General features: G+C 55.8%; 5 protein-coding genes across 10 annotated transcripts; 2 read left to right on the top strand and 3 right to left on the bottom strand.

The window, feature by feature from the left end:
• Nucleotides 1–1,217: 1,217 nt before the first annotated feature.
• LOC147194273 (small ribosomal subunit protein uS11) lies at nucleotides 1,218–3,443 on the bottom strand. Its single transcript, XM_086130372.1, has 5 exons — nucleotides 3,277–3,443; nucleotides 2,477–2,630; nucleotides 2,244–2,405; nucleotides 1,416–1,492; nucleotides 1,218–1,338 (listed from the first exon to the last, which is right to left on the bottom strand). Exons 2-5 carry the CDS (start codon nucleotides 2,623–2,625, stop codon nucleotides 1,271–1,273), a joined length of 456 nt encoding a protein of 151 aa, XP_085986498.1. The 5' UTR covers nucleotides 2,626–2,630; nucleotides 3,277–3,443; the 3' UTR covers nucleotides 1,218–1,270.
• A 565-nt stretch (nucleotides 3,444–4,008) lies between these two features.
• camk2a (calcium/calmodulin-dependent protein kinase II alpha) lies at nucleotides 4,009–13,711 on the bottom strand. Of its 2 annotated transcripts, none has more exons than XM_086130361.1 (18): nucleotides 12,929–13,711; nucleotides 12,019–12,113; nucleotides 11,836–11,895; nucleotides 10,849–10,903; nucleotides 10,676–10,741; nucleotides 10,532–10,604; nucleotides 10,361–10,463; nucleotides 9,921–10,235; nucleotides 9,480–9,574; nucleotides 9,283–9,405; nucleotides 9,118–9,201; nucleotides 8,615–8,657; nucleotides 6,987–7,024; nucleotides 6,866–6,914; nucleotides 6,701–6,776; nucleotides 6,533–6,627; nucleotides 6,237–6,465; nucleotides 4,009–5,669 (listed from the first exon to the last, which is right to left on the bottom strand). In XM_086130361.1, exons 1-18 carry the CDS (start codon nucleotides 12,988–12,990, stop codon nucleotides 5,666–5,668), a joined length of 1,665 nt encoding a protein of 554 aa, XP_085986487.1. In that variant the 5' UTR covers nucleotides 12,991–13,711; the 3' UTR covers nucleotides 4,009–5,665. The 2 variants fall into 2 exon arrangements, with proteins under 2 accessions (XP_085986487.1, XP_085986488.1); XM_086130362.1 differs by having other exon boundaries at nucleotides 10,152–10,235; nucleotides 12,929–13,436.
• sra1 (steroid receptor RNA activator 1) lies at nucleotides 13,575–15,619 on the bottom strand. Its single transcript, XM_086130371.1, has 6 exons — nucleotides 15,205–15,619; nucleotides 14,837–14,941; nucleotides 14,451–14,528; nucleotides 14,208–14,368; nucleotides 14,025–14,133; nucleotides 13,575–13,948 (listed from the first exon to the last, which is right to left on the bottom strand). Exons 1-6 carry the CDS (start codon nucleotides 15,227–15,229, stop codon nucleotides 13,749–13,751), a joined length of 678 nt encoding a protein of 225 aa, XP_085986497.1. The 5' UTR covers nucleotides 15,230–15,619; the 3' UTR covers nucleotides 13,575–13,748.
• Nucleotides 15,620–15,767: 148 nt separating this feature from the next.
• On the top strand, nucleotides 15,768–19,441 carry apbb3 (amyloid beta (A4) precursor protein-binding, family B, member 3). Of its 4 annotated transcripts, none has more exons than XM_086130366.1 (12): nucleotides 15,770–16,124; nucleotides 16,532–16,713; nucleotides 16,939–16,985; nucleotides 17,043–17,088; nucleotides 17,184–17,339; nucleotides 17,409–17,536; nucleotides 17,828–17,942; nucleotides 18,285–18,354; nucleotides 18,438–18,521; nucleotides 18,603–18,712; nucleotides 18,849–19,031; nucleotides 19,114–19,441. In XM_086130366.1, exons 1-12 carry the CDS (start codon nucleotides 16,076–16,078, stop codon nucleotides 19,324–19,326), a joined length of 1,383 nt encoding a protein of 460 aa, XP_085986492.1. In that variant the 5' UTR covers nucleotides 15,770–16,075; the 3' UTR covers nucleotides 19,327–19,441. The 4 variants fall into 4 exon arrangements, with proteins under 4 accessions (XP_085986490.1, XP_085986492.1, XP_085986489.1 ...); XM_086130365.1 differs by having other exon boundaries at nucleotides 15,771–16,124; nucleotides 18,846–19,031; XM_086130364.1 differs by having other exon boundaries at nucleotides 15,768–16,124; nucleotides 17,184–17,536.
• Nucleotides 19,442–19,745: 304 nt separating this feature from the next.
• On the top strand, nucleotides 19,746–21,173 carry LOC147194269 (uncharacterized). Of its 2 annotated transcripts, XM_086130375.1 has the most exons (5): nucleotides 19,746–19,847; nucleotides 20,269–20,317; nucleotides 20,432–20,457; nucleotides 20,529–20,658; nucleotides 20,920–21,173. In XM_086130375.1, exons 2-5 carry the CDS (start codon nucleotides 20,269–20,271, stop codon nucleotides 21,060–21,062), a joined length of 348 nt encoding a protein of 115 aa, XP_085986501.1. In that variant the 5' UTR covers nucleotides 19,746–19,847; the 3' UTR covers nucleotides 21,063–21,173. The 2 variants fall into 2 exon arrangements, with proteins under 2 accessions (XP_085986501.1, XP_085986500.1); XM_086130374.1 differs by lacking the exon at nucleotides 19,746–19,847 and having other exon boundaries at nucleotides 20,175–20,457.
• The last annotated feature ends 109 nt before the right edge of the window (nucleotides 21,174–21,282 follow it).

Here is a 21,282-nt window from a genome sequence, read left to right as displayed (position 1 = left end):
CGTTTTTTGGGCAAAAAACGCCTTACTATACTATGTCGTTTTTTTCGGGCTAAAAACGCCTTACTATACTATGTCGTTTTTTGGGCAAAAAACGCCTTACTATGTCGTTCTTTTCGGGCTAAAAACGCCTTACTATACATGGTCGTTTATTTCGGGCTAAAACGCCTTACTATAGGATGTCGTTTTTTTCGGCCCAAAAACGCCTTACTATACTATGACGGGTTTTTTAGCTAAAAACGCCTTACTATACTATGTCGTTTTTTTCGGCCCAAAAACGCCTTACTATACTATGTCGTTTTTTTCGGGCTAAAAACGCCTTACTATAGGATGTCGTTTTTTTCGGCCCAAAAACGCCTTACTATACTATGTCGTTTTTTTCGGGCTAAAAACGCCTTACTATACTATGTCGTTTTTTGGGCAAAAAACGCCTTACTATATATACATGGTCGTTTTTTTTGGGCTAAAAACGCCTTACCATACATGGTCGTTGCTTTTCGACAACTGCCAAAGCTCCGACCAAGTCAAAACTAACAAAAAAACCACAAAACGCAACGCCTTTGCCTTGCCACGTCAGATTTGGTCCACCTCACCTGTCAATCACAACTGGGCTCCGCCTACGAGGACTTGTAGCCCGTCATGACTCGAACGTTCAACACGGCGCAGTCCCGTGAGCAAGACTCGCGCCCCGACGTCCTGTGGTGTTTCTACTTCAACGTGGACGACGGGGGTGCCGGATAGCGACCGCTTGCCGTCCAATGTTTACGTCCGGTCCGGACCGGACGCCGAGCTGGGTCACGAGCGTGCCATCAAGCAGGGGCGTGGATACTTTTTTTCTGAAGTCTTGCTGCACTTCTTTCGCATTCTCGTTGTAAATTTGGAGTCAATTGGAGTCTGTTTCCTCCAAAGTAACGCTCGTTTACTCTTGAACGATGATATACGAAACTGAAAGTCATTTGTGTTCAGGCCGAAGGCATCTCCCGCAAGATCGTCCCCGACCAGGACTTCTGTCCTCCCACGCCCAACCCCGACACGGATGATCCCGAAGGCCTTACGATGGACAATCGGGATAAAGACGAGGAGCCCCCCGAGCTTCAAGAAGAAAAAAAAAAAAAGCGGCCGAACGCTTGCTTCCTTTTCTGTTTATGTTGAGCCGAAAGGAATTAAAAGCTTCCGCCAATCAGCCAGTTTGGCGTCAACACGTTTGCGACACGACACGCTTGTTGTGGTCAAAGACGTTTATTGTACGGAATACACGAATGTCGGGTTGCCTTTACAGTCTGCGTCCGCGACGTCCTCCCTTTCTGCGCGTCGAGTCTGATGGGATGGGGGTCACATCCTCTGAAAGCACAAAACGGCACGCGCATCAGGAAAAGGGGGGGCGGGGCGCGCTACTGACCGAGAAAGACTTTACCGACCGATGCGCCCGATCTTCATGCCAGATCGGGCGAGGGCTCTGAGCGCCGACTGTGCTCCCGGTCCGGGCGTCTTGGTACTGGAAGAATAAGGCGCGTGAGCCGACGTTACGGGCGACAAACGGCCGCCGCGTCGAAATGACGCACGCGGCGCGGCCAACGTTCCTAACAAAGTGACCTGCGTCAAAATCGCGCAACAATTCAATGAGCGGAGAGAAGAGCGCGCGTGTTGCACAAAACCTGACGAGGAGCTCCCTTTGCCAAAGCCCACCGGGAGGCGCCGGCTATCGCGCGTGACGTTCAACTCTTGAGCAGCCGCCAAAGCCCAGCGAGACGGCCCATCACCGCCTGCATCTTTGTTACGTCATTGCTTGGGCCGTGTTTGTTTTGAGACGCCACTCATGCGGGGTGACAAAAACTCACAGGAATTTGGGAGGAAAAGACTTGATTTTTTGTTCTATGAATCGATAACGGGCATTTTTTTAAAACCTCGCCCCAGTTCAACCGCACCCTGTTCTGAATAGCGCCTGCGTCCACTATTTTGAACTGACTTCATATTGCTCGTGTTTCGCAAAATCCCACGAGAGATTTTATTTAATCGCCCACAAACTTGGCACGAAGCTTTGCCCGAAGATGAAAAACATCCGTTGAAATGGTTTGCTTCCGCCGTGCCGATGCGCTCAGATACGATGAAAAACGACGCGGTTTGCACGCGCACAAAACATTTACCGGCTTCCAAGTCTGGATTTACGGCAGATCGGATTTGATTTCGAGAGCGGCCCGGCGCGGCCGGTCGGGGGCGCGAGGCGAGACGGCGCGCGCGCTACTGACCGGTTGCCGCCGGTGGCCCTGAGCTTGATGTGCAGCGCGGTGATGCCGAGCTCCTTGCAGCGCTGCGCCACGTCCTGCGCCGCCAGCATGGCGGCGTACGGGGACGACTCGTCTCTGTCCGCCTTCACCTTCATGCCGCCCGTCACGCGGCAGATGGTCTCCCTGGCGGAAACGGCAAACGTTAAGGCCGCGGCGGGAAGACGGGCCGGGGGCGGTCGGCGGCGAGGACTCACTTCCCGGAGAGGTCGGTGACGTGCACGAAGGTGTCGTTGAAGGAGGCGAAGATGTGGCAGACGCCGAAGACGTTCTCACCCTCGGCCACCTGAGGTCCCAAACTGATCACCTGCTCCTCCTTCTTCTCCTTGCCTTTGCGCGGCGCCATCTCGTCTAGTCATGCGCACATTCAAAAGAACATTGTGACACATCTGCTTTGGCCAAAAGAAAAACCAAACCCTTGCCCATGAAGCCAAAGCTTTCCCAAACATGCACATTTAGCCGCACAACACACGGTGAACACGTTCACCACAACTTTTCAAGATGCATTGTGGGGCAGATACGCAGGGGGCACTTTAATGGGGCTACGTTTTCCAACACTCACGACACAGGCTCTTCTTCAACGGTTAAGTGGGACGCGATTCCGAAGGGGGTCAACAGGAACAAGACGGTTTGCTCGCGACCGTTTGCCTCTGGACGACTCGCTGTTGCGTGACGTCACACCAAACCACTTCCAGCCTCAATCTGCGAGCGGCGAAATTTGGCCCTGAGACTGAGAGGGTATCGGTCTTTCGGTGCCAAACGAGAACGTTTGCAGACGAGCGATTCGCGTGCCGTTTTCAAAGACGGCCGGCGAGCGTCGAGGATGGCGACGGGCAAACGGGGAAGGCGTCAAAGCGGGCAAACGAGCGCGTCCAAGGCGACAATTTAAGGCCGACAAGAGCCACCGAGTGCGACAAAGACGGCCCGCGACAAAACAAAGTGCCGATGAAATCAAACAAAGGCGATTGAGGAGGATGGCGAAGCGAAGGACTCTCACCTCAGTGTATCGCTTGTCGGGATCCAACTGGAAAAGAAAGAGGCGACCGTTTCCGGGGTTAAAGTTGCCGCCGCACTGGGCGCAGGAAGGCGGCCGCCCGCTGCTGCCCCCTGGTGGCGGGGATGGTCGGATGCGCGGGGCGCTCCTGGTCAAAACGAAGCGGCGAGCGCTTTTGGATGACAGCACATCGGTGTACTGGAGGCCGAACTGCACGCCTTCGAGCTTTCGGGCATTGTTTAAAAGGCTCGAAGCCCCATGTGACACTTTGTGCCATGGAATGGAATTTAGAGGTTTGAACGTTGGTGTAAAAAAAAAAAAAAAGCATCGGAAACCTCCATTCATTCGTCACCGTTTATCGACGGCAAAAGATCCAGACGGACTAAAAGTGGACATTTCTTGAATACCGTTATCTCACAGGCGTATTCTATTCTTTTGCAAAGAATCTCAAATACCTTATTACTGTGGCTTACTGAGTTGTCCCCACGTCTGTACTATTTTTTTCATCCAAAAACATTACGTAATTTAAATGGTTTCTTTTTTTTAGGGGGAGGGGGGGGGTGGAATAGCACTTGCCTTTGTTATTGTAGGGAACGACGATTTGCGATGCGTTTCGAATGAATCTTTTCAGACTCCACACATTAAATCCCTGGTACTTTCTTTTCTTTTCAAGACTTGATGTTAAAAAGGGTTTAAAAATAGCTGGTCCAAAAAAAAAATCACATGAATACGTCATTCTGATCCACTTTTTTAATTGATTTTTAAAATTCGACAACACTGCACAACGCAGGAGAAATACGTGCACGTTCTCTCCCGCGTGCACGCACGCACGCACACGCCGTGTTCACTTCCTGTTACGCAGCGAGCATGCAGCCGCTGACACGTCACAACATTGACAGTTTTTTTTTAAAATTTGGAATTCTTATTTATTTAGATTATTATTTTTTTTTTTACATTTTCTGTGTCGTCGCTTCACCTGAGAGACGTGACCGTTAGCATGTTTAGCATCGTTGGTCTAGTTAGCGTCTTAGCTCAGAGCCCAAGCAACAGCTGCTAACAATGCTAAAGCTAAAAAACCCTAGAAATGGGATAAAAACACTACTTCCTGTACATCAATATGACGCGTGGGCCGTCATCGGCCTCCAAATAACTGAGCGCACCAGATTTCACATTCAAAGCGATTAAAAAAAAAAATATCGGATAACCCTGCAAGTTGGAAGGCAGGCTCACATTGCTAAAAAAAAAAACCAAACCCTGGCATTTCCAGTCCGTTGATGGCATCAGCGCCCAGTCAAAACGGCAGGAAGGTTTCCACTGAGCACGCGAGAAGATTTCACTTTCAAAGCAGTTAAAGCCAGCAAAGAGAAACAAACGCAGCGGAGTTAAGAACATCCCGGGAATGGTCGCTCTATCGAAAGTTGCTAATCAATGGAAAAAGTAGCTATAAATCAAACATGAATCTTGCTTGGATGTAAACAAGCCCAAAATCACATGAGCACGAAGCCACTCCAAACAGGAAGTTGCGTGTCAAAGTTCAAACGCATGCAATTGAAAGCGAAAGAAGAGCGCACGCACACACACATTCTGCCAAATGCTCACATTCTTCATACACACAAGTAACAAGGCACACACCACACCCAATAACACTCACCCATACAGTCGTATCGACACCGACGTGTACACACACATACCCCCACACACACAGAAGACAAAGTAATTGAATTGAACGTGAAAGCTCTTCGATAGGATTAACGAGCTCAAAAGACAACAGACATCAAATGATTTTTTTTTTTGTCTTTTGAATTATTACTGTTTGTTAGACTCCGCCCAAGGGTAGTGGAGGAGGCGGGGCTTGGAAGGAGCAGACCCCTGAGGGGGCGGAGTCAAAGTGGAGGAGTTTATGGAAGCTCGAGAGGTCAAAGAGGAGAGAAGGAAGCGTCTGGATGGAACAAAATGTAGCAATGGCGATAACAACTGGATTCGGTCATACCGCCCCCGACTGGTTACCTGGCAAATCTCTCTCTCACACACACGCGCACGCACACCCACACACTAGCCACTTCCCTCTCCGTTTACGGATAGACATTTCACTTTGCCACAGGGAGTTCTGTGACGTGTGTGGTGAGGGAGGTCTGTTATTCATCAGTCACATGATAACAGAACTAAGGGTATACAATGAGGGGTGTGGCTGAAGCAACCAAAAAAGAAAAATAAAAAAAAAAGGGGCGGGGCTCTGATTGATCACGGACGGATTAACATTGAAGGGGTTTGTTGCGGTTCGGCCCCACCCTCGGCGCCTCCTCTTCCTATTTGTCGACGGGACCGGCCTTCTGTCATTCAATCGGTCGTCCGGGTGACGGTGACCTCATCAAAGGACCGCCAAGGTAGGAAGTTAGCTAAGTGGACACAGATGGAGGACAAAAAAAATATCAAGAATTAATATCCAGCCATTATCCGAGCCGCTTATCCTCGAGAGGGTCGCGGGCCCGCCGAAGCCTCTCCCAGGCGGCAGGAGAACTTTATTCTCACGAGCAAACTGCGACAATGACGGAGGGGTTCACCTTTTTTTTAAAAAAAAATGCGTGAGCCGGCCACCTTCTACAAACTGCTATATCGTGTCGGGCTCGGGCAGCTAAGTGTTTCAGCTAGCTAATTGTTCAACTCTCGCCAGCTAGCTGCTAAAATATCTGGCGAGCTCCCGGTGAAATTTGATCCGACTCACTTCTAAAGTGTCGGCCGGCTAGCTAGAGCATGTTCAGGCAGCTAGCTCGCAAAACGTGAGCCAGTTAAAATCGGCGTTTAGTTTGAGCTGCTCAAATGTAAACGTTTTTATATAAACGGATTTGCCGACACCGAGCCGCCGACCGCCAAAGCTCCGACCGAGCCGCGTTTGTTTCCGCCCGACTCGAGTCATCTTTCGATCGGCGCCGCGCGCCGCGAAAGCGACAGCCCGCTAGCCGTACTTGCTCAGCGTGGAGGGCGAGCCCGAGCGGTGGAAGTGGACGATCTGCCACTTGCCGTCGCGGCGGTGCCACACCCGGGTCTCCTCCGACTGGACGGTGCGCGGCGTCCCGTTGCCGTCGATGTACTGCGTGACGCGGATGTACGCGATGCACGCCGCCTCCTCGCCCACCAGGTGGATGTGAGGGTTCAAGATGGTGGTGTGCACGGGCTTGCTGTTCTTGGACCACACTGCAAGCGCGCGCAAACGTGCCATCGGTGAACGGGAAGTAGCGGCGACGGGCGATGATGCGCTCACAGTTTTCAAAGTAGAAGCGATGGAAGTCCAGCCCTTCCACCAGGTTGCCCAGCGCCTCGGGTTCGAACGCCGTCACGGCCGGGTCGCACATCTTGCTGCGGAAGGAATTCGCGGCGGTGACCGGGCGACACTTCCGCTCGCCGCTTCCGCGTCGAAGGCCCGACTTACGTGTAGCTCTCAAAGTCGCCGTTACTGATGGCCTCGATCAGCATCTCCGTCACTTTGATGATGTCCTGCTTCCTCACTGCCGCGCGCACGCGCACGCACACACACACACACACTCACTCACAAGTGCGTCTTTGCGAGCGTGCGACGTGGCCCGCGTTTGCCTACCTCGAGTGTCCTCATCCTCAATGGTGGTGTTTGTGCTCTCCGAGGACTCCTGCGGCGACAGGAAGTGCGCGTTACTGCACGGGAAGCTGTTAGCGATGGATCAAGCCCGGCGCGCGCTCACCTTGACGCCATCCGTCTTCTTGTTTCCCGTCTTCCCTCCTGCGGGCGGGACGACCACAAACACGCAGAGGAGCAACAACAGCGTCACGGACACGGCAAACAGCGCCACCGCCTGGACCACGGGCCACATGACCAGCGCTCCGCCCACGCACGCGAGATTTACGCTCACGAACGACGCCGCTTCCTGCAGCTCTCCGACGGCGCCCGACGCGGCGCTATGTCCACGACGTGGACCCGAGGCCCAAATCCGCACCGACACGCCCCCGCTCCCCTCAAGCGTGCGTCTGCTCAGCAATCGAGCGCTCCGCTTACTTTCTGCGTCGACGACTTTCCGACGAACTTGAGCTCAGCGCTCGGCATCCCGCCCGTGACCGCGGCCGTACTGGCCGCGCACCATCCGTCCCGCCTTGCTTCCTTCCGGTTCCGTACGCAAGCTGCGTTACCAACCGACCGAGAAGCTGATGTACTTCAGCGGCGCAAGCGCGACCGGCGTTCTCCTGACCGCTGCTCCACCTAAACCGGCTCGGCTCCGAGACGTCCGCGTACCGGCCGACTTGAGGAGCTACCGGCCCGCGGCGACAACCCTAACGCCGTGCGGCCGGAGCGCTACACGGGGGTCCGTCCGTTTCCATCTCCGGCTCTATGTGGTCCAGGCGATCAAGGACCTCAGGAGAGGGAAAACAAAACTAAACGAAAAGACCCCCCCCCAAAAAAAAAGCATCCAGCAGCATGCGCGCAGTCCACCAAGACTTGAGGGAATGTGTGCATGTGGGCGTGGAGGGGAGCAGGAGTCAAGTACGAGGCCACTTTTAGCAAACACTCGACACCACGCATTCCTCCAACGTGACACAGGACACACACACACACACACACACACACACACACCCTGGTCTGGTCTGCATCACAACAGGAAAGGCTGGGACCAGGGCTTAGGGCTCGGACCGGCGCAGGTCTCGGAACAGTAGGCTCGGACCGGGGCCTGGGCTGTCAAAGACGAGCAGTGCTAGGACCAGGACTAGTACCAAGACCAGCGCTTGGATAAAGTCTTGCCCCGGGACCAATAGCAGGACTAAAAGTGTGACAAGCAGCCCTAGGATCGGGACTGGAACTAGGAATCTGTCTCAGATAAAGTCTAGCTCCAGGACTTGGTCTAGACTTGGGACCAGGATCAGATCCAGGTTTGAGATCAGCCCTATGAGCGAGATCTAGCATTAGCACCAGGACTAGGATGAGTAGGACCTTGGATCAAGCCTAGACTAGGAAAAGTCTCATACCTGATTCTAGCCCTCGACCAGATCCCAACAATGGGGGTGGGGCCAGGTTTAGAGTACCAGGACCGGACCCAAACTTGAGACGAGGAGAAGGACTAGGACCAGGTCTTTGACCAGATCTTGCGACAGGACTTTGTGAGCTTGTTGAAGTGGAAGGTAGCTACAACAACAACCGCTATGAATAGACTACAAGGTGATTGACATGGGACCACAGCTGCCCCCGATCCCCCCCCGACACACACACACGGTGTAAATGTGACAATCGTGCACTGGCTAGCAGTTAGTCTGCTGTTAGCGTGCAAGGTCAGACCGGGAAATTTTTCACATGAACTTTGAAGCCGTTCATGTGTGGACCCACCTGAGAAGTTGCGGGTGGCCAACATGGTGGTCAAGATGGCGCCCTGCAAGTGAGCGAGGAAACAAGGGAGGGAGGAGGAAGAGGGGAGTAAACAAGGTAGGAAGTAGAAAGTCAAGAGGGGAGGAAGGAGGCCAGGCCGTTCCAGGGCAGCAAAAATAAAGAGTGGAGGAGGGCGGCGAGAGGGAGCGAGGGGGGGGACACCGGGTTGTCGGTTAGGAAGGGGGACAAGAGAGAAGAGGAGCCAGTCCCAAAATGGAAAAAGTGAAGAGATGGAGGAGAGGAGCGAAGGAAGGGCAGAGCACAACGGAGGGAGTGAGAAAGGCCAAAGAAGGAAGCAGACAATCGAGTCGAGTCAACGCGATGGAGGGACAAAAGAAGAACGGAGGGGAAGCGAGACCTCGAAAGGGAGGAAGGAGAGGACGAGGAGAAGGGGAACACGCGAGGTGGGTCAGAAGACGGGCGCCCACGTGCGAGCGCTCCCATGAGCCGTCGGCCCGCCCTACCTTGAGCTTGCGGCGGGCGTTAAACTTTTTCAGGCATTCCACCGTCTCCTGCCGATGCATGCAGGACGCCACCGTGGAGCGATGCTGCGGCGCACAAAGGGGCGCGCGCGTTAACACACGCGCGCGTCAGCCGGAGCCCCGCGAGAGAGGCCGACGGGCGCTCACAGAGATCCAGGGGTGCTTGAGGGCCTCGGCGGCCGAGATGCGTTTGGACGGGTTGATGGTCAACATCTTGTTGATGAGATCTTTGGCCTCGGGGGTCACCGTGTCCCACTCGGGCGACGGGAACTGCGAAGGACAACAAAGAGCGGCGTGGCAAGCGACGGTCGCGCGAGCGGCCGCGGCGCCACGTGACCTCGTACGTCGTACGCTCCCGCTTTGATCTGCTGATACAGACGGTGCTGGTCTTCATCCCAAAAGGGAGGATAGCCCACCAGAAGGATGTACAGGATCACACCTGAGGGCGGAAAACGCACCCGTGAGCGAGCAAAAACGCGAGCGACGACGCACCGCGGACAAGGAGGGGGGGGGGGGGACGCACCTGGGCGCGGGGGGATGCGAAACCGGGCGCCCGCCTTCCGGGCGCCGCAAAAAAGACAAAAGTCGGGAGGGGCCGGTCGGGGGTTGCGACCGAGGACCCGCACGCCGAGTGACGACGCGTCGTGGGACGCAGAAGATACCGGCGAGCGCGCGTGGCCGAGCGCGGGCTCGAGAGCCGGCCGACCGAGGACGGATCCGAGGATGCCAAACGCAAGTGAGGACAGGACGCACGTATAGGACGCGCCCGGGGAGACAATACACACCTGAGCACACAAAAGACACACCCCAGGAGACAGGACACACCTGAGGAGAGGAAACAAGGAGACAAGTGGAGGAAAGAAGGTGATGAACAGAGAGAACAGCACGCACGCACGCACGCACACACAGAAAAAGGGCGCGGGGGAGACGAGGAGGGGAGTGCGCAAAATGAGAAGGCGACAACGGGGAGAGGCCGGACGGAGAGGAGACAAGGTGGAGACGGTTTAGGATCTGACCGCAGGCCCACAGGTCCACGGCTTTCCCGTAAGGGTCCTTCCGCAGAACTTCGGGAGAAAGATATCCAGGAGTCCCGGCAAAGCCTGAGCACACACGCACAGCGCACGCGCTCGCCTTAGCAACGTGGTTGCTCGGTGGTTGTCATGGCGATAGCAGATCGGGGACGGCGACGATGCCGATGAAGATGACGACGGCGGCGTCGTCTCACCAAACCAGGCCTGCTGCTCGCCCTCCACCTCGATGGCCAGCCCGAAGTCGGCCAGCTTGACCGCCGCCCCCTTGGACTTGGAGGCCAGCAGCAAATTCTCCGGCTGCGCGACAACAACAACAACCACGCTAGCTGAGCACGCGGGCTTGGGGGGGGGGAGAGGCGGCAAACCTTCAAGTCGCGGTGGACGACGCCCATCTGGTGACAGTGAAGCACCGCCTCCAGAATTTGCTGGATGCAGTGGCTGTCCACAAAATTCAAAGGTCAAAGGCGCCGGATCACGCTAATGCTAACGCGCCGCGCCGCGCCGCTCACCTGGCGTCGGCTTCGCTGTAATACTCTCGGGCGACGATGTCTTCAAACAACTCGCCGCCGGTCACCCTGACACGCACGCACGCACACACGCACAATGCGGAGTCCGCCTTTCCGAGGGTGCCGACGGCAGCGACAATGACGTCATAGGTCAGAGGTCGGGCAAGAAGACTCACAAGTCAAAGATGAGGTAATGGTGAGCCTCCTCCGAGATGCTGTCATGAAGGCGCACTGCAAGGGAGCGAGGAAACGACAGGAGGAGGAAACGTGGACAGCAACAAAAAAATAATAAGAATGAAACTTCACATTTTGGGGCAATTCGAATGAGCCACTCGCGCGTCCTCAAGTATCAAGTTGTGTCTTTTTTCGCAGATGCGAATGAGAAAAAAAAAAAAAAAAAAAAGGACCTCAGGTGCACCGAAGCGGCCAATCAGAACGCTGGCTGAGGTCGAGCGTCCAATGGCAGCTCCGTGTGGGTGGGCGATGCTCGACAGATAGCGAGGAGGCTTACGTAACATAACCCGCTCCGCGCGTGTGCGTGTGTGTCCGTGTGTTGCCAAGCAACAGTGTCTTCAGGTGAAAGCGTCAAAAGCCTCCCGACAACTCACACACACACACACGCACGCACGCAGCATTAGCGCAGTGTGTAGGAGTGTTTGGAGAGAAAAATATAATGCTTTCTCTCTGAGAGCTTTTTTTAACACAGGTGTGTGTGTGTGTGTGTGTGGGCAGCAGCAGCGGGCCCGCTTCTACACGCCATGACAAACTCAATGCGGGGCCTTGCATTCAGCACATGTCGTTTTCAATGCGAGGAGGTCATGTGACTTGTGTCATGTGAGAGTGGCTGCGCACGTATGCTTGTTGAATACGTCTTTACTCATCCGTAGCACTTTCATTATCAAGTCCAAATAAGTTCATGGGATCAATGAAAAAAAAACAACAACAACAAAGAAGTACATTTCTGAATGTATTCCGTTTGACAAAAAATACCTAAATATATTTACCCCCGCCCCTTCCTAATCAATGATGTCACCGCTCAGTCAGCGTCGGTGTTCTCCAACCGCATCTCGGTCACACGATGATGACATCACATGAATTATGGACGGGCGCGCCGTCCATAATTCATGATCGTCATCCTCGGGCCTCCCCCCGTGGCGACTCACCGATGTTGGGGTGCTTGAGCAGTCGGCAAATTCGAGCTTCGCGGTCCAGCTTTTGATGATCTGACGACACAGAGAGACGAGGACAACGTTTGACCTTCGGGCAAAAGGCGTCATCGGGCCGCGCCCGTTTCCCGTCGACTTTCTCCCCCGCTCGCCGCCGACGGCCGAGCGGTGGCGTCTCACCTCGCGCCGACAGCTTCTTGGTGTTGATGATCTTGGCGGCGAACTCCTGACCCGACAGCACCTTCACGCAGCGGCGCACCACCGAGAACGCACCCCTGCCGGCGGACGCACACGCACACGCAACCTCATCGCGCGGTCGCAAGAAAGAAAAGAGAAAGGACACCGGGGATGGAGGAGAGAGTAAAGGTCGAAGGAAGCGAGGCGGAAAAGGAGATAAGTGAGCAGAGAAACGGGGCGAGCCGGCAAGCAAGGGAGCGAGGGAGAAATGAAGGAATGAAGGGAGGAGGTACCAAAGGGAAAGGAAACAAGGGAGGAGGGGAAAGAGGGAGCGAGGAGACAGGAGAGCAAAAGGAAACGAGAGCAAAGAAAGAAAAGGAAGCAGGACAGCAAAGAAGAACGCAAACGAGGTCGCGAGGAAGGAACGCGGTCAGAGGGCGGGAGCGAGGAAACAAGTGAGCAAGGGGGCGAGGGGTCAGGCCGCGAGTTAAGGAAACCAGGAAACAAGGGGGAGAGAAATCAAACAGGCGGGCGACGGAACGAGGGCCAAAGCAAACGGGAGCGAGGAAACACAAGAAGCCGATTGCGATCGGCTGATGACAGCCGATCCATACTGGATGGCTCAGCCGCCGGTTGTCACGCAGCTTTGCGGGATGTCACGTCAACGCCGAAAGAGGTCGGCCGCTTCTCCAGAGTACACCCACACGCCTTACGTAAGAGACCCGCGCGCGAGCGTCGGCGCTTGCGCGTGAAGGTGGCGAGTGGGATGAGGTCGCGGAGGTGCCGCGCTCATCCGTCCTCCGTCCTTCTCATTTGATCCGGTCGCCGTCCGTCCGTCTCGTCTCGTCTCGCCGCACAAGCGCGCGTTTCAACCGATGCGACTTTTGAACGCAAAGTGAACGGATCCACTTACTTTCCCAGCTCCTCGTACAGTTGATACTCCTCGGTGAAACGAGTGCAGATGACCGTTGCCATGGTGACCCGGCGGCGGGACGACGACGACAGTCGGGGGGTGGGGGGGGGGAGAAGCCGATGGCGATGACGGTGAAGGTGCTCGGCTGGATGGAGAAAAGGAGGAGAATGAGAGCGGTTTGTTTGAGCGCAAGCGAGAAGGGGAAGATGATGAAGAAGACGGAGGGGACGGCGAAGAGCGGCTCCTCCGCTGGTTCTGCTCCCCGCCTACTCAGCCCCCCCGCACCCTCTCCCACTACCGCCAGCCAATCGCGGACCGGGACTCGCGCCTGCAGGGTCGCCATGGCAACTGCATCCTCTCATTTTTGCCAATGTCGAGGCGGCAGCTCCTTTGAAGAAAAGACGTGGAAATATCGCACCTTTGTGAAAAACGTTTTCTTTCGTCAACATTTGACTCGAGCCCACTTTGACCTGGTTCACGTACGCATGGTGCCTACCAGGCTCTTCTTCAGCAGCTTTTTTTTTTTTTTTTTTTGCTCTTCTACTCACACATATAAATGAGCCTTTGTCGCCGCCTGTTGGTCACGTTTGGTCCCCGCAGGCAGCGCGTGGTGGTTTGAGAGTACAAAAGTCATCCGTGACACGTATGACGTCACGATATACATTTCTTTATTATCGTCAAGTCAAACAACCAGAAAGCGCTGCGATCGGTGGGCTGTCGGAGGGTTGCTGTGGCAACGGCATTCTCCCTCCTCCTCCCCCTCGTTACCTTGGCCTCCCGCTACCGTCGCCCGGCCGGTCTGCTTTGAAAGGTTCGAGGGTCACGACTGACAGTCGTCGCTGCGGTCCGACGCACCCCGGGGCGACTCGAGCGCCGCCGCCAACACTTGGGGGCGCGGCTTTCGGGTCTCGGCGATCAGCCGCTTCACGCCGACCATCCATTGGCTGACCTCGGTCACGTGATCCACCATCAGCGAGCGATGGATCTCGTCGGCCCGGTCCCAGCGTTGCGCCTGCAGCTCTGGAGACGCGCGCGTGCGCTACAGTCACACACGTGCAGTCACAACAACGGACGGACGGACGGGCGGACGGACAACCTCGTGACAAGGCGCTCATGCGTCTTCTCACAGGAAGACTCAATCGACCTGATGTCCAGCTGTCCTTAAAGAGGCGGAGTCTCTTTTCCATGTCGTTACACACCTGAGGCTGCGCAAACGACAAACTCTCCGTTGGAACTCAACCGACTGTTGACGACATCATCGCCGGGTTCGGCAACCGACCGCCACGTCGCTCCTGCACTCGGCCAGCGCTCGCAGCAGAACCTCAAGCACGCGCTCCACGTCAGGCTCGGCCTCCGATCGGCCGCGGTCCTCGTTGCCCTGACTGCTCACTGGCCCCGCGGCAGCCGCGGGAGGCGCGGCCTTCCAGCCGGGCGCCCGACCTGTCGGGCGACAGAGAAGACATTTTGCACCAAGCGACGACAACGTCCTCAATCCGCCTCCACGAAAATGTCAGCGTCTGACCTGCGGGCGGGGGGGCCAAGCCACTTGGCGGCGGACCCGAGGGGCTGGGATGAGGAGTCGTGGGTGGGGCCGCGGCATCTATTGACCAATCATGAAAAAGACAAGCTTGATGATGGTACACTACCATGTAAAATACTCTGCGACTAACATTAAGAAAAAAAAAATAAGAAGATTGAGCAACACGGTAACACTACACAACTCAACACTGGAACATTACACATGCAAAACATAATGTGACATTACACGACACATTTGAACTAACGCTACAATGACAACACGTCACATAACTGTGACCCGTGACTGACAGTCGACCACGACACACACCCACACCCGCACACAGGTTGAGTGTGACAAACGCTCCACGTATACAAGAAACGTTACGAGACCAGGCAGCGTGGGCCTCTTGTTCAAGAGGGTCCTCTGTGGCGTGCGGGCCGTCTGGAGGCCGTAGGAGAACTGAGGGGGGTCGTTCCATCCTCGTTCCTGGTTACCTGGGCGACCACACGGTCATATTGATTAGTGTACTTGTCCGATTGTGCTACTTTGTCAACAGGGAATGTACGACGAGCAACAAACGTTATTAAAAGTTGCATTCCGCTATATACATAATTATACGGTCAGTACGAAAGGACACATGACCTGTGCTAGATTGTGTACATGACAACAGATCGACTGTGACGTGTCGGACTAGCTTGTAGCTGCAGTAAAGTCGACATCGATTTGTCAATACACTTTATGTTTTTGATCCCCCTACCTGGTTTGACGTACATGTCCTCCATTGTGTGTCGAAATTGAAGAGACTTTAAAATAGCCGGCAAAAAAAAAGCCACGTACAAACACGACGGTGTTTTATTTCCGGGTTAGGAGCAGCGTCGAGATGACGTCAGTAGTAATCGGTGTTCAATTTTAGTTTAGGTTAATTCTCCCCTTTGGCGTCGCACTACGATTGTTAATGTGCGACGACTGTTCTTGTCGTGCAAAAAAAAGTCAATGTCTCCGGGACTGGGGCGTGGCTACTTTTGAACGATTGGAAGATACGCATACAGTATTTACGTCGAGTTTACCTAGTGCCGTAAAGTATCCGGTCTGTCGTAAAGTAGTGACAGATTTTTTATGTTAAAAAGTCCACCCTCAGAATACAATAAACGTTTCCCCAGAAGAGCATTGTATGTAAAAGCATTTTGAGATGAAGATGAATAAGTAAATAACATTTTCACGTTCTCTCGTGCGACGTCATCGGAAGGCGGCGCCAGAGCTGGGCGGGTTTGACGGTACCGGAAAGAGGCGCCGGCGCGGGTCACTCTTGACGTCATCGTGAGGGAGGAGAGCGGGAGGGAGTGGTTTTGTCTGCTCCATCAGTGAGACAAGAAGACACTATTACACAAGGACACCAGACTGATGCTGTTGCCTTGGAAACAAAGACATGCAGAGAAGTTGAAGAACCTTCATTGGAGACCGATGAGTTTGTGTGTGGGTGTGTGCATTTATGAGTGATGGTTTATGACCGTGAGAGTGTGTTTCTGTGTGTGGGCCTATGAGTCTGTGTGTGTGCGTGGGTGCGTTTGTGTGTGTGCGCGCGCGCGCGACGTGTGTTCACTCTGGAGGGCAAGCGGCCGATTGGAGCCATGATGGGAAAGGACTACACGTTGGCCATCATCATTGTCAACTGTGACGGTAAGAGCTTTTCATGAAATCAACTTTGCCACACGCCAACAGGACCGACAGGAAAGGTGCGCGCCCCTTCCCTGGTTTTCCGAGTAAAAAGAGAAAAGAAGCCTCTCCCGCTGCACTTCCTGTCTGTGCCGCTTTATGAATTATTCAAGCCTCTTCAGCGACTTCCTGGTCAGCAGCGTCATTGACCTGCAACCACGTGACACCTAGCAGATGTTCGCGCTAAATGCGAGTCAGCAAAAACAAACAAACAACAACCCCGCAAACACAAAACACCACCGCTCCTGTACTTGGATTGCGTGGTAAACCGATGGTGGCTCGATGTGGTGAAAGATGCCGCGAAGCTCGCTGCCCGCCATCTCGTGCCGGAGTTGCCGAAGCTGACTTTGCTGTGTTGCCGCGTGCGTTAGACAACATTTGGACCGACCAGAACCTGCTGCTGGACCCGGACCTTCCCTCCGGTTGGAGGACCATCCGTGACTCCACAGGAACCTACTACTGGCACGTGCCCACCGGCGCCACCCAGTGGCAGCACCCCCGCCTCGACGAGAAGCCGACGCTGCCGCAGCCTGACGCGCAGGATGGGTCACGGGTACAAAAGTTCTTTCATGTTAAGACAACTTCCCGTCTATGGCGGAGGTGAACTTGTTGATTTTGTTCTGTGTCCCAGATGGACCTTGTCATTCTATTTTGATTCCATTTCCGGTCTGTGGCCCGGGCGGGCTCGTTTTATTGAGCCGCACGTTCCCATCTGTGTGTAAAACGTCCAGTTTGCGGTCCATAGAAGCTCTCATTCTCCTCTGTTTGTTCTTGGAAGGCCGGACAAGGACCAACGGGCTTCGCTGCGATCCCCCCTGACACCAGGTAACACACACACACATGCCCACGCGCCCACAATTTGTGAATTTGTGGCGGTCGTAGGTCTTGGAGGTCGGACGACTCCCGTCACCATGACAACAACTCGCAGGTACGACCACACGCAAACACAAAAATCGATCCCCGTCCGTGCGCCCGACTTTCTCCCCGCATCTTTGTGCCCGTCTGCCCACGAACCGCATCCAGCGGTGTTTCTCGGTGCGCTCGCTGGGCTGGCTGCAGGTGGAGGAGGACGACTTGTCGCCGGGTCGCAGCAGCCTAGTGGTGGGCAATGTTATCCAGCAGCTGTCTGGCTGCGGCGGCCCCCCCGAGCAGACGGATGGGTCGGGGACCTTGGGGGAGGTGAGACCAGGCGCCACACCCGCGTGCGCGCGCGCGCGTGTCATCTTCCTGACGTGTGCCCGCGTGCAGGGCCGCGAGATGAGGCTGCTGCTGAAGCGGGACACGCTAACTCTCGTGGACCCGTTAGACCGCAGCGCCTTGTACAGTCAGCCAATCGTCAACATCCGCGTGTGGGGGGTGGGCAGCAACAACGGCAGGTGAGCCGCTCGGGAGCAAGCTAGCTCGCACCGTCTCACCCGTCCTCCTTTTTTTTTTTTTTTTTTGGGCCACGGAACAAAGCACCTGCTTGGCTTTTCATGCTAAGCTAAGCTAGGCTGAGATCGCCGCGTTAAGCTAACGAGTCACTGATCACCGTGTGTCTCTTTGAATGCCGCCTCACCCCCACCTGGCAGGGACAGGTAACGCGCGCACGCACACAAACGCGGCACCCCGCGCGCGTCGTCGCGGGAAAAAACATCAAAAAGAATGTCGCGTGTGCTCGCCCGCAGGGACTTTGCCTTTGTGGCGGCCGACAAGGACAGCTGCGTGCTCAAGTGTCACGTGTTCCGCTGCGACGCCCCCGCCAAGGCCATCGCGACCGCGCTGCATCGTATGTGCTCGCAGGTCAGTCGCACCCGAGCCGCCCCGCGTTGCGCACGAGCACACGATGATGTCACAAAATTTCACTCATGAAGATGATTTCGCGCACCACCATGTCAGACGAGATGGTGACGTCACGCATTGTTTTGTCCCTCCCGGTGATGATGTCATACAAGTTGACAATATCACACATGATGATGCCACGCATGAAGTTGTCAGTGCACGGCACCCGATTATTTTCCCTTTGACTGGTGAGAATTTTATCGTCCACTGGATGAAAAGCCTGCCGCCGCATAGCGATGAGGGCATCGCAACGTGTGCCACAAGATGATGATGATGATGATGTTCCACTGCCGGCGTCCTCAGATGATGTCCCACCAGACGTGGCGCTCTCTCTCGGCGGACGGCGTCTCGCCCGAGGACCTGCCCCGACAAGGTGACGGGGCCGCCCGGCCCGCTCCGCTCCGATTGGCAGCCGACCCGGCTGACTCCTCCTTCCTCCCGACGTGTATCTTTCAGTGGACTTCCCGGAGGCGGGGCCTGAGCGCATCCACAAGTTTGACGTCCACTACGTGGGCAACCTGCCCGTGTCCCGCGCCATGGGTACCCGACCCGAACGTCACGCGACGGTCCGGTTCGCGGCCCTCGTCCTCAGAACCGCACGCGTGCGTTTGGACGTTGCAGGCATGGAGGTGTTAAACTTGGCCATCGACAGCATCATGAACTCCACCCGCCGCCACGAGTGGGAGGCGACTGTCATCCAGGTGACTGACAACTTGCTGACTGTCTTCAAGGTACGCTCAACTCCCTCCCACCCCCAAAAAGTTTCGACGGCCGCGGTATTTTCATCCAACTTCCCGTGCGGGGCGGCAACGTCCCGTTTTGTATGCGAGGGGCCTCGTTTTCTTTTCTAACTTGCACCTGCAGCAGCAGGAAGGGGAGGAGCCAGTGTGGGCGTGTCAGGTGCGTTTCCTCAGCTTCCTGGGCGTCGGTCACGACAGCCGCACCTTCGCCGTCATCGTGGACGGCGGCCGGCAGCGTTTCGAATGTCACGTCTTCTGGTGCGAGCCGGACGCCGGCCTCTTGTCCGAGGCCGTCCAGGCGGCGTGCGTGGTGAGCTTGGCGTTGCGTTTTTCATCGCCGTTCGGAAGAGGAAGCGTTTCCACTCGGTTCCTTCCCACCGCTGATCTTTCAGGTGCAGTATCAGAAGTGTTTGGTGGCTCAGACGCCGCCGCCCAGGAGCCGGCTCGGGCACGCCGCCGCGCCCAAGGTGAAACGCGCCAACTCCATGGACGGCGGCGGCGGCGGCGGCGGGTCGCCCCGCAAGACAAACGGCGGCCGCGGCGTTCGCAGGGGCATGATGGCCTTCTTCGACACCTTCCGCAACAAACAGGCCGCCGCCTCGTAACCACAAAATGGAGGACGGTCCCATCGGGCGAGCTCGGCTCGGACTTGCGTGCGGTCACGCCGTCCGTGTCGCGTCGTGGATGCTCACTGACAAAATAAAGTTCATGTTGCTCTGACTGGATGCGCCCAAACTTGATTTGGAGGAAGTGACGTGACAAAAATGTCACCTTCGATTGCTCAATCACTTGGCAAAAATAACAGACAGAAAAAAAAGGGGAGCAAAAGGCGACAGCATCAAAGTTCACCGTACATGACTTGAGTACGACCGTACTTGGATTGGACGTGACAGAGTCCATCTTTTAACAGGCGATATACAAATACATACGCCAAAGTGTTGTTGGAGCAAGAAAAGGGGGGGGGGGGAGTGCGATGGGAGGAGGGAAGGAAGAAGAAGAAGAGGAGGAGAAGGAGGAGGAGGATAGGATAGGATAGGATAGGAGCCAAGGAAGCCGCGACCTCCCCCAAGGCCACGTGAGCCGAGCCGGGACGGCGTTGACGTTGGACGTGCGGCTGAGCGTGAAGGTAACTTGCTCTACTTCTGCTTCTCGCGCTAACGTGCTTGATCCAAAGCTCCGTGTTGACATTTTAGGGTCAACTATTGGGAGGATACGTTTCATTTGAGACGCCGTCAAATCGGGGCCTTCAAAGTCCTGCCGCGCCACCTCAAACTTTTGCTTCCTTCGCAGAACATTTCTACGTACGCGACGTTTACCTTACACGCACGATACGATCCGTCATTTTCATACACGTACGTCTTTTTCGAGCGGCGTCCGCCGAACAATCGACAGTGCGGGGAGAGACGGTCGCCACGGTAACGTACCTCAATTGGATTAGCGCCGCTATGCCGCGCCTGACAGCGCGCCATTGTCCGCCGGCCGGCGTTCCATAATCGGCGCGCGCCGTCGCCCCGACCTCATCCGTGACATCATCTTTGTCCTTCCAGATGAGTGGTGACCACCCGCCTCCGTATGCCCCGCCTCCACCGGCCCAAGGTGCGTACCGATTGGTCCAAAGTTCCTCGGGCTAGATGGACACAGAGAGAAGGAAGTGCAGCTTAGTTCAAATCCTTTTTGTGAACCTCTGTCTGCGTCTGTCCGTCCGTGTAGGCTTTGCGGTCGGCGCGCCTTACCAGGTAGGAGCGCGCAGCGCCAGGCGTTTGCGCCGCCGCGCCTCACAACATAACCGTCCGTCCGTCCGTCGCAGGCGGCGCCCTCCTCCTATTACCAGGGCCCGCAGCAGTTCGGGACCCCGCTCGGCTACCGCGCGGCCTTTTACGACCCCCCCCAAGGCTGGGATGCCCCCAAGGCCTACGGGGGGCCGCCCAAACACACGGGTAGGTTGCACCGTCACCTTCGCCGTCACGGTTATGTTCCGTTTGCGACCAACAGGTGGCATTGGAGGGCTTCGCCTCCAGCGCGGCAGCCCTTGGGCAGCGGGTCACGAGCTCGTTTCGGTTCAAAGGACCGCCGCCGCCGCCGCCCCCTCCTTGCATTTTGGGGGCCGCGACCATCACTCATCCGTGACATTTCTGTGTGTACATAAAGTGTACGGCGTGAGTTAGCTCGCTAGCCGTAACGCGGTAACTGTCTTTCAGTGTATGTGGTGGAGCAGAACGAGGGCGCGGGCCGCGGCGGCGCGGGCGCGGGCGGATGCGGAGCCTTGAGGTCGCTGCTGTCGGCGTGCTCCACCCTCCTGTGCTGTTGTTGTCTGTGCGACCTACTGACGCGTCACCTCTGACCTGCCGGCTTGTGTTGCTACGGCGATGATGACAACAATGTCACGCCATCACTTCGGTGATCTCGCCTGACCCTGCAAAGTAATAAATATACTTTCGTGTCCTCGGTTTCATTGCCGCGATAAAAACCCGTGTCGTCATTCCCTCACCTGTGCCCCGTTGGAAGAAGCTTAAACTCCGGTCCGCAAGGTCCTGCGGGTTTCCCCACCCTCTGACAGAGCC

The sequence above is a fragment of the Hippocampus guttulatus genome, chromosome 15 (assembly GCF_054856545.1).
Source record: "Hippocampus guttulatus isolate MCC_2025c chromosome 15, RoL_Hgut_1.0, whole genome shotgun sequence".
Taxonomy (NCBI): domain Eukaryota; kingdom Metazoa; phylum Chordata; class Actinopteri; order Syngnathiformes; family Syngnathidae; genus Hippocampus; species Hippocampus guttulatus.
The sequence above is the reverse complement of the archived record's forward strand: the minus strand, read 5'-3'. Positions and strand labels throughout refer to the sequence as shown.

Bases quoted from the DNA above. Each gene is read 5' to 3' on its own strand.
- camk2a (XM_086130361.1), bottom strand. From the start codon at position 12,990: ATGGCAACGGTCATCTGCACTCGTTTCACCGAGGAGTATCAACTGTAC. The intron at 10,464-10,531 runs GTTTGCCGCCTC...GTTGTCGCGCAG, and splicing joins TCGTCCACCGCGACTTGAAG to CCGGAGAATTTGCTGCTGGC. The intron at 7,025-8,614 runs GTGGGTCCACAC...TCCCGCCCGCAG, and splicing joins GGCCACCCGCAACTTCTCAG to GAGGGAAGACGGGAAACAAG.
- sra1 (XM_086130371.1), bottom strand. From the start codon at position 15,229: ATGGAGGACATGTACGTCAAACCAG. The intron at 14,529-14,836 runs GTCTCGTAACGT...ATTGGTCAATAG, and splicing joins CAAGAGGCCCACGCTGCCTG to ATGCCGCGGCCCCACCCACG. The intron at 14,369-14,450 runs GTCAGACGCTGA...GTCGCCCGACAG, and splicing joins CTTGGCCCCCCCGCCCGCAG to GTCGGGCGCCCGGCTGGAAG.
- LOC147194269 (XM_086130374.1), top strand. From the start codon at position 20,353: ATGGACACAGAGAGAAGGAAGTGCAGCTTAGTTCAAATCCTTTTTGTG. The intron at 20,458-20,528 runs GTAGGAGCGCGC...CGTCCGTCGCAG, and splicing joins CGGTCGGCGCGCCTTACCAG to GCGGCGCCCTCCTCCTATTA. The intron at 20,659-20,919 runs GTAGGTTGCACC...ACTGTCTTTCAG, and splicing joins GGGGCCGCCCAAACACACGG to TGTATGTGGTGGAGCAGAAC.
- apbb3 (XM_086130363.1), top strand. From the start codon at position 16,076: ATGATGGGAAAGGACTACACGTTGGCCATCATCATTGTCAACTGTGAC. The intron at 16,125-16,531 runs GTAAGAGCTTTT...CGCGTGCGTTAG, and splicing joins CATCATTGTCAACTGTGACG to ACAACATTTGGACCGACCAG. The intron at 18,713-18,845 runs GTACGCTCAACT...TTGCACCTGCAG, and splicing joins ACTTGCTGACTGTCTTCAAG to CAGCAGGAAGGGGAGGAGCC.
- LOC147194273 (XM_086130372.1), bottom strand. From the start codon at position 2,625: ATGGCGCCGCGCAAAGGCAAGGAGAAGAAGGAGGAGCAGGTGATCAGT. The intron at 1,493-2,243 runs GTCAGTAGCGCG...TTATTCTTCCAG, and splicing joins AGGGCCACCGGCGGCAACCG to TACCAAGACGCCCGGACCGG. The intron at 1,339-1,415 runs GTCGGTAAAGTC...TTGTGCTTTCAG, and splicing joins CATGAAGATCGGGCGCATCG to AGGATGTGACCCCCATCCCA.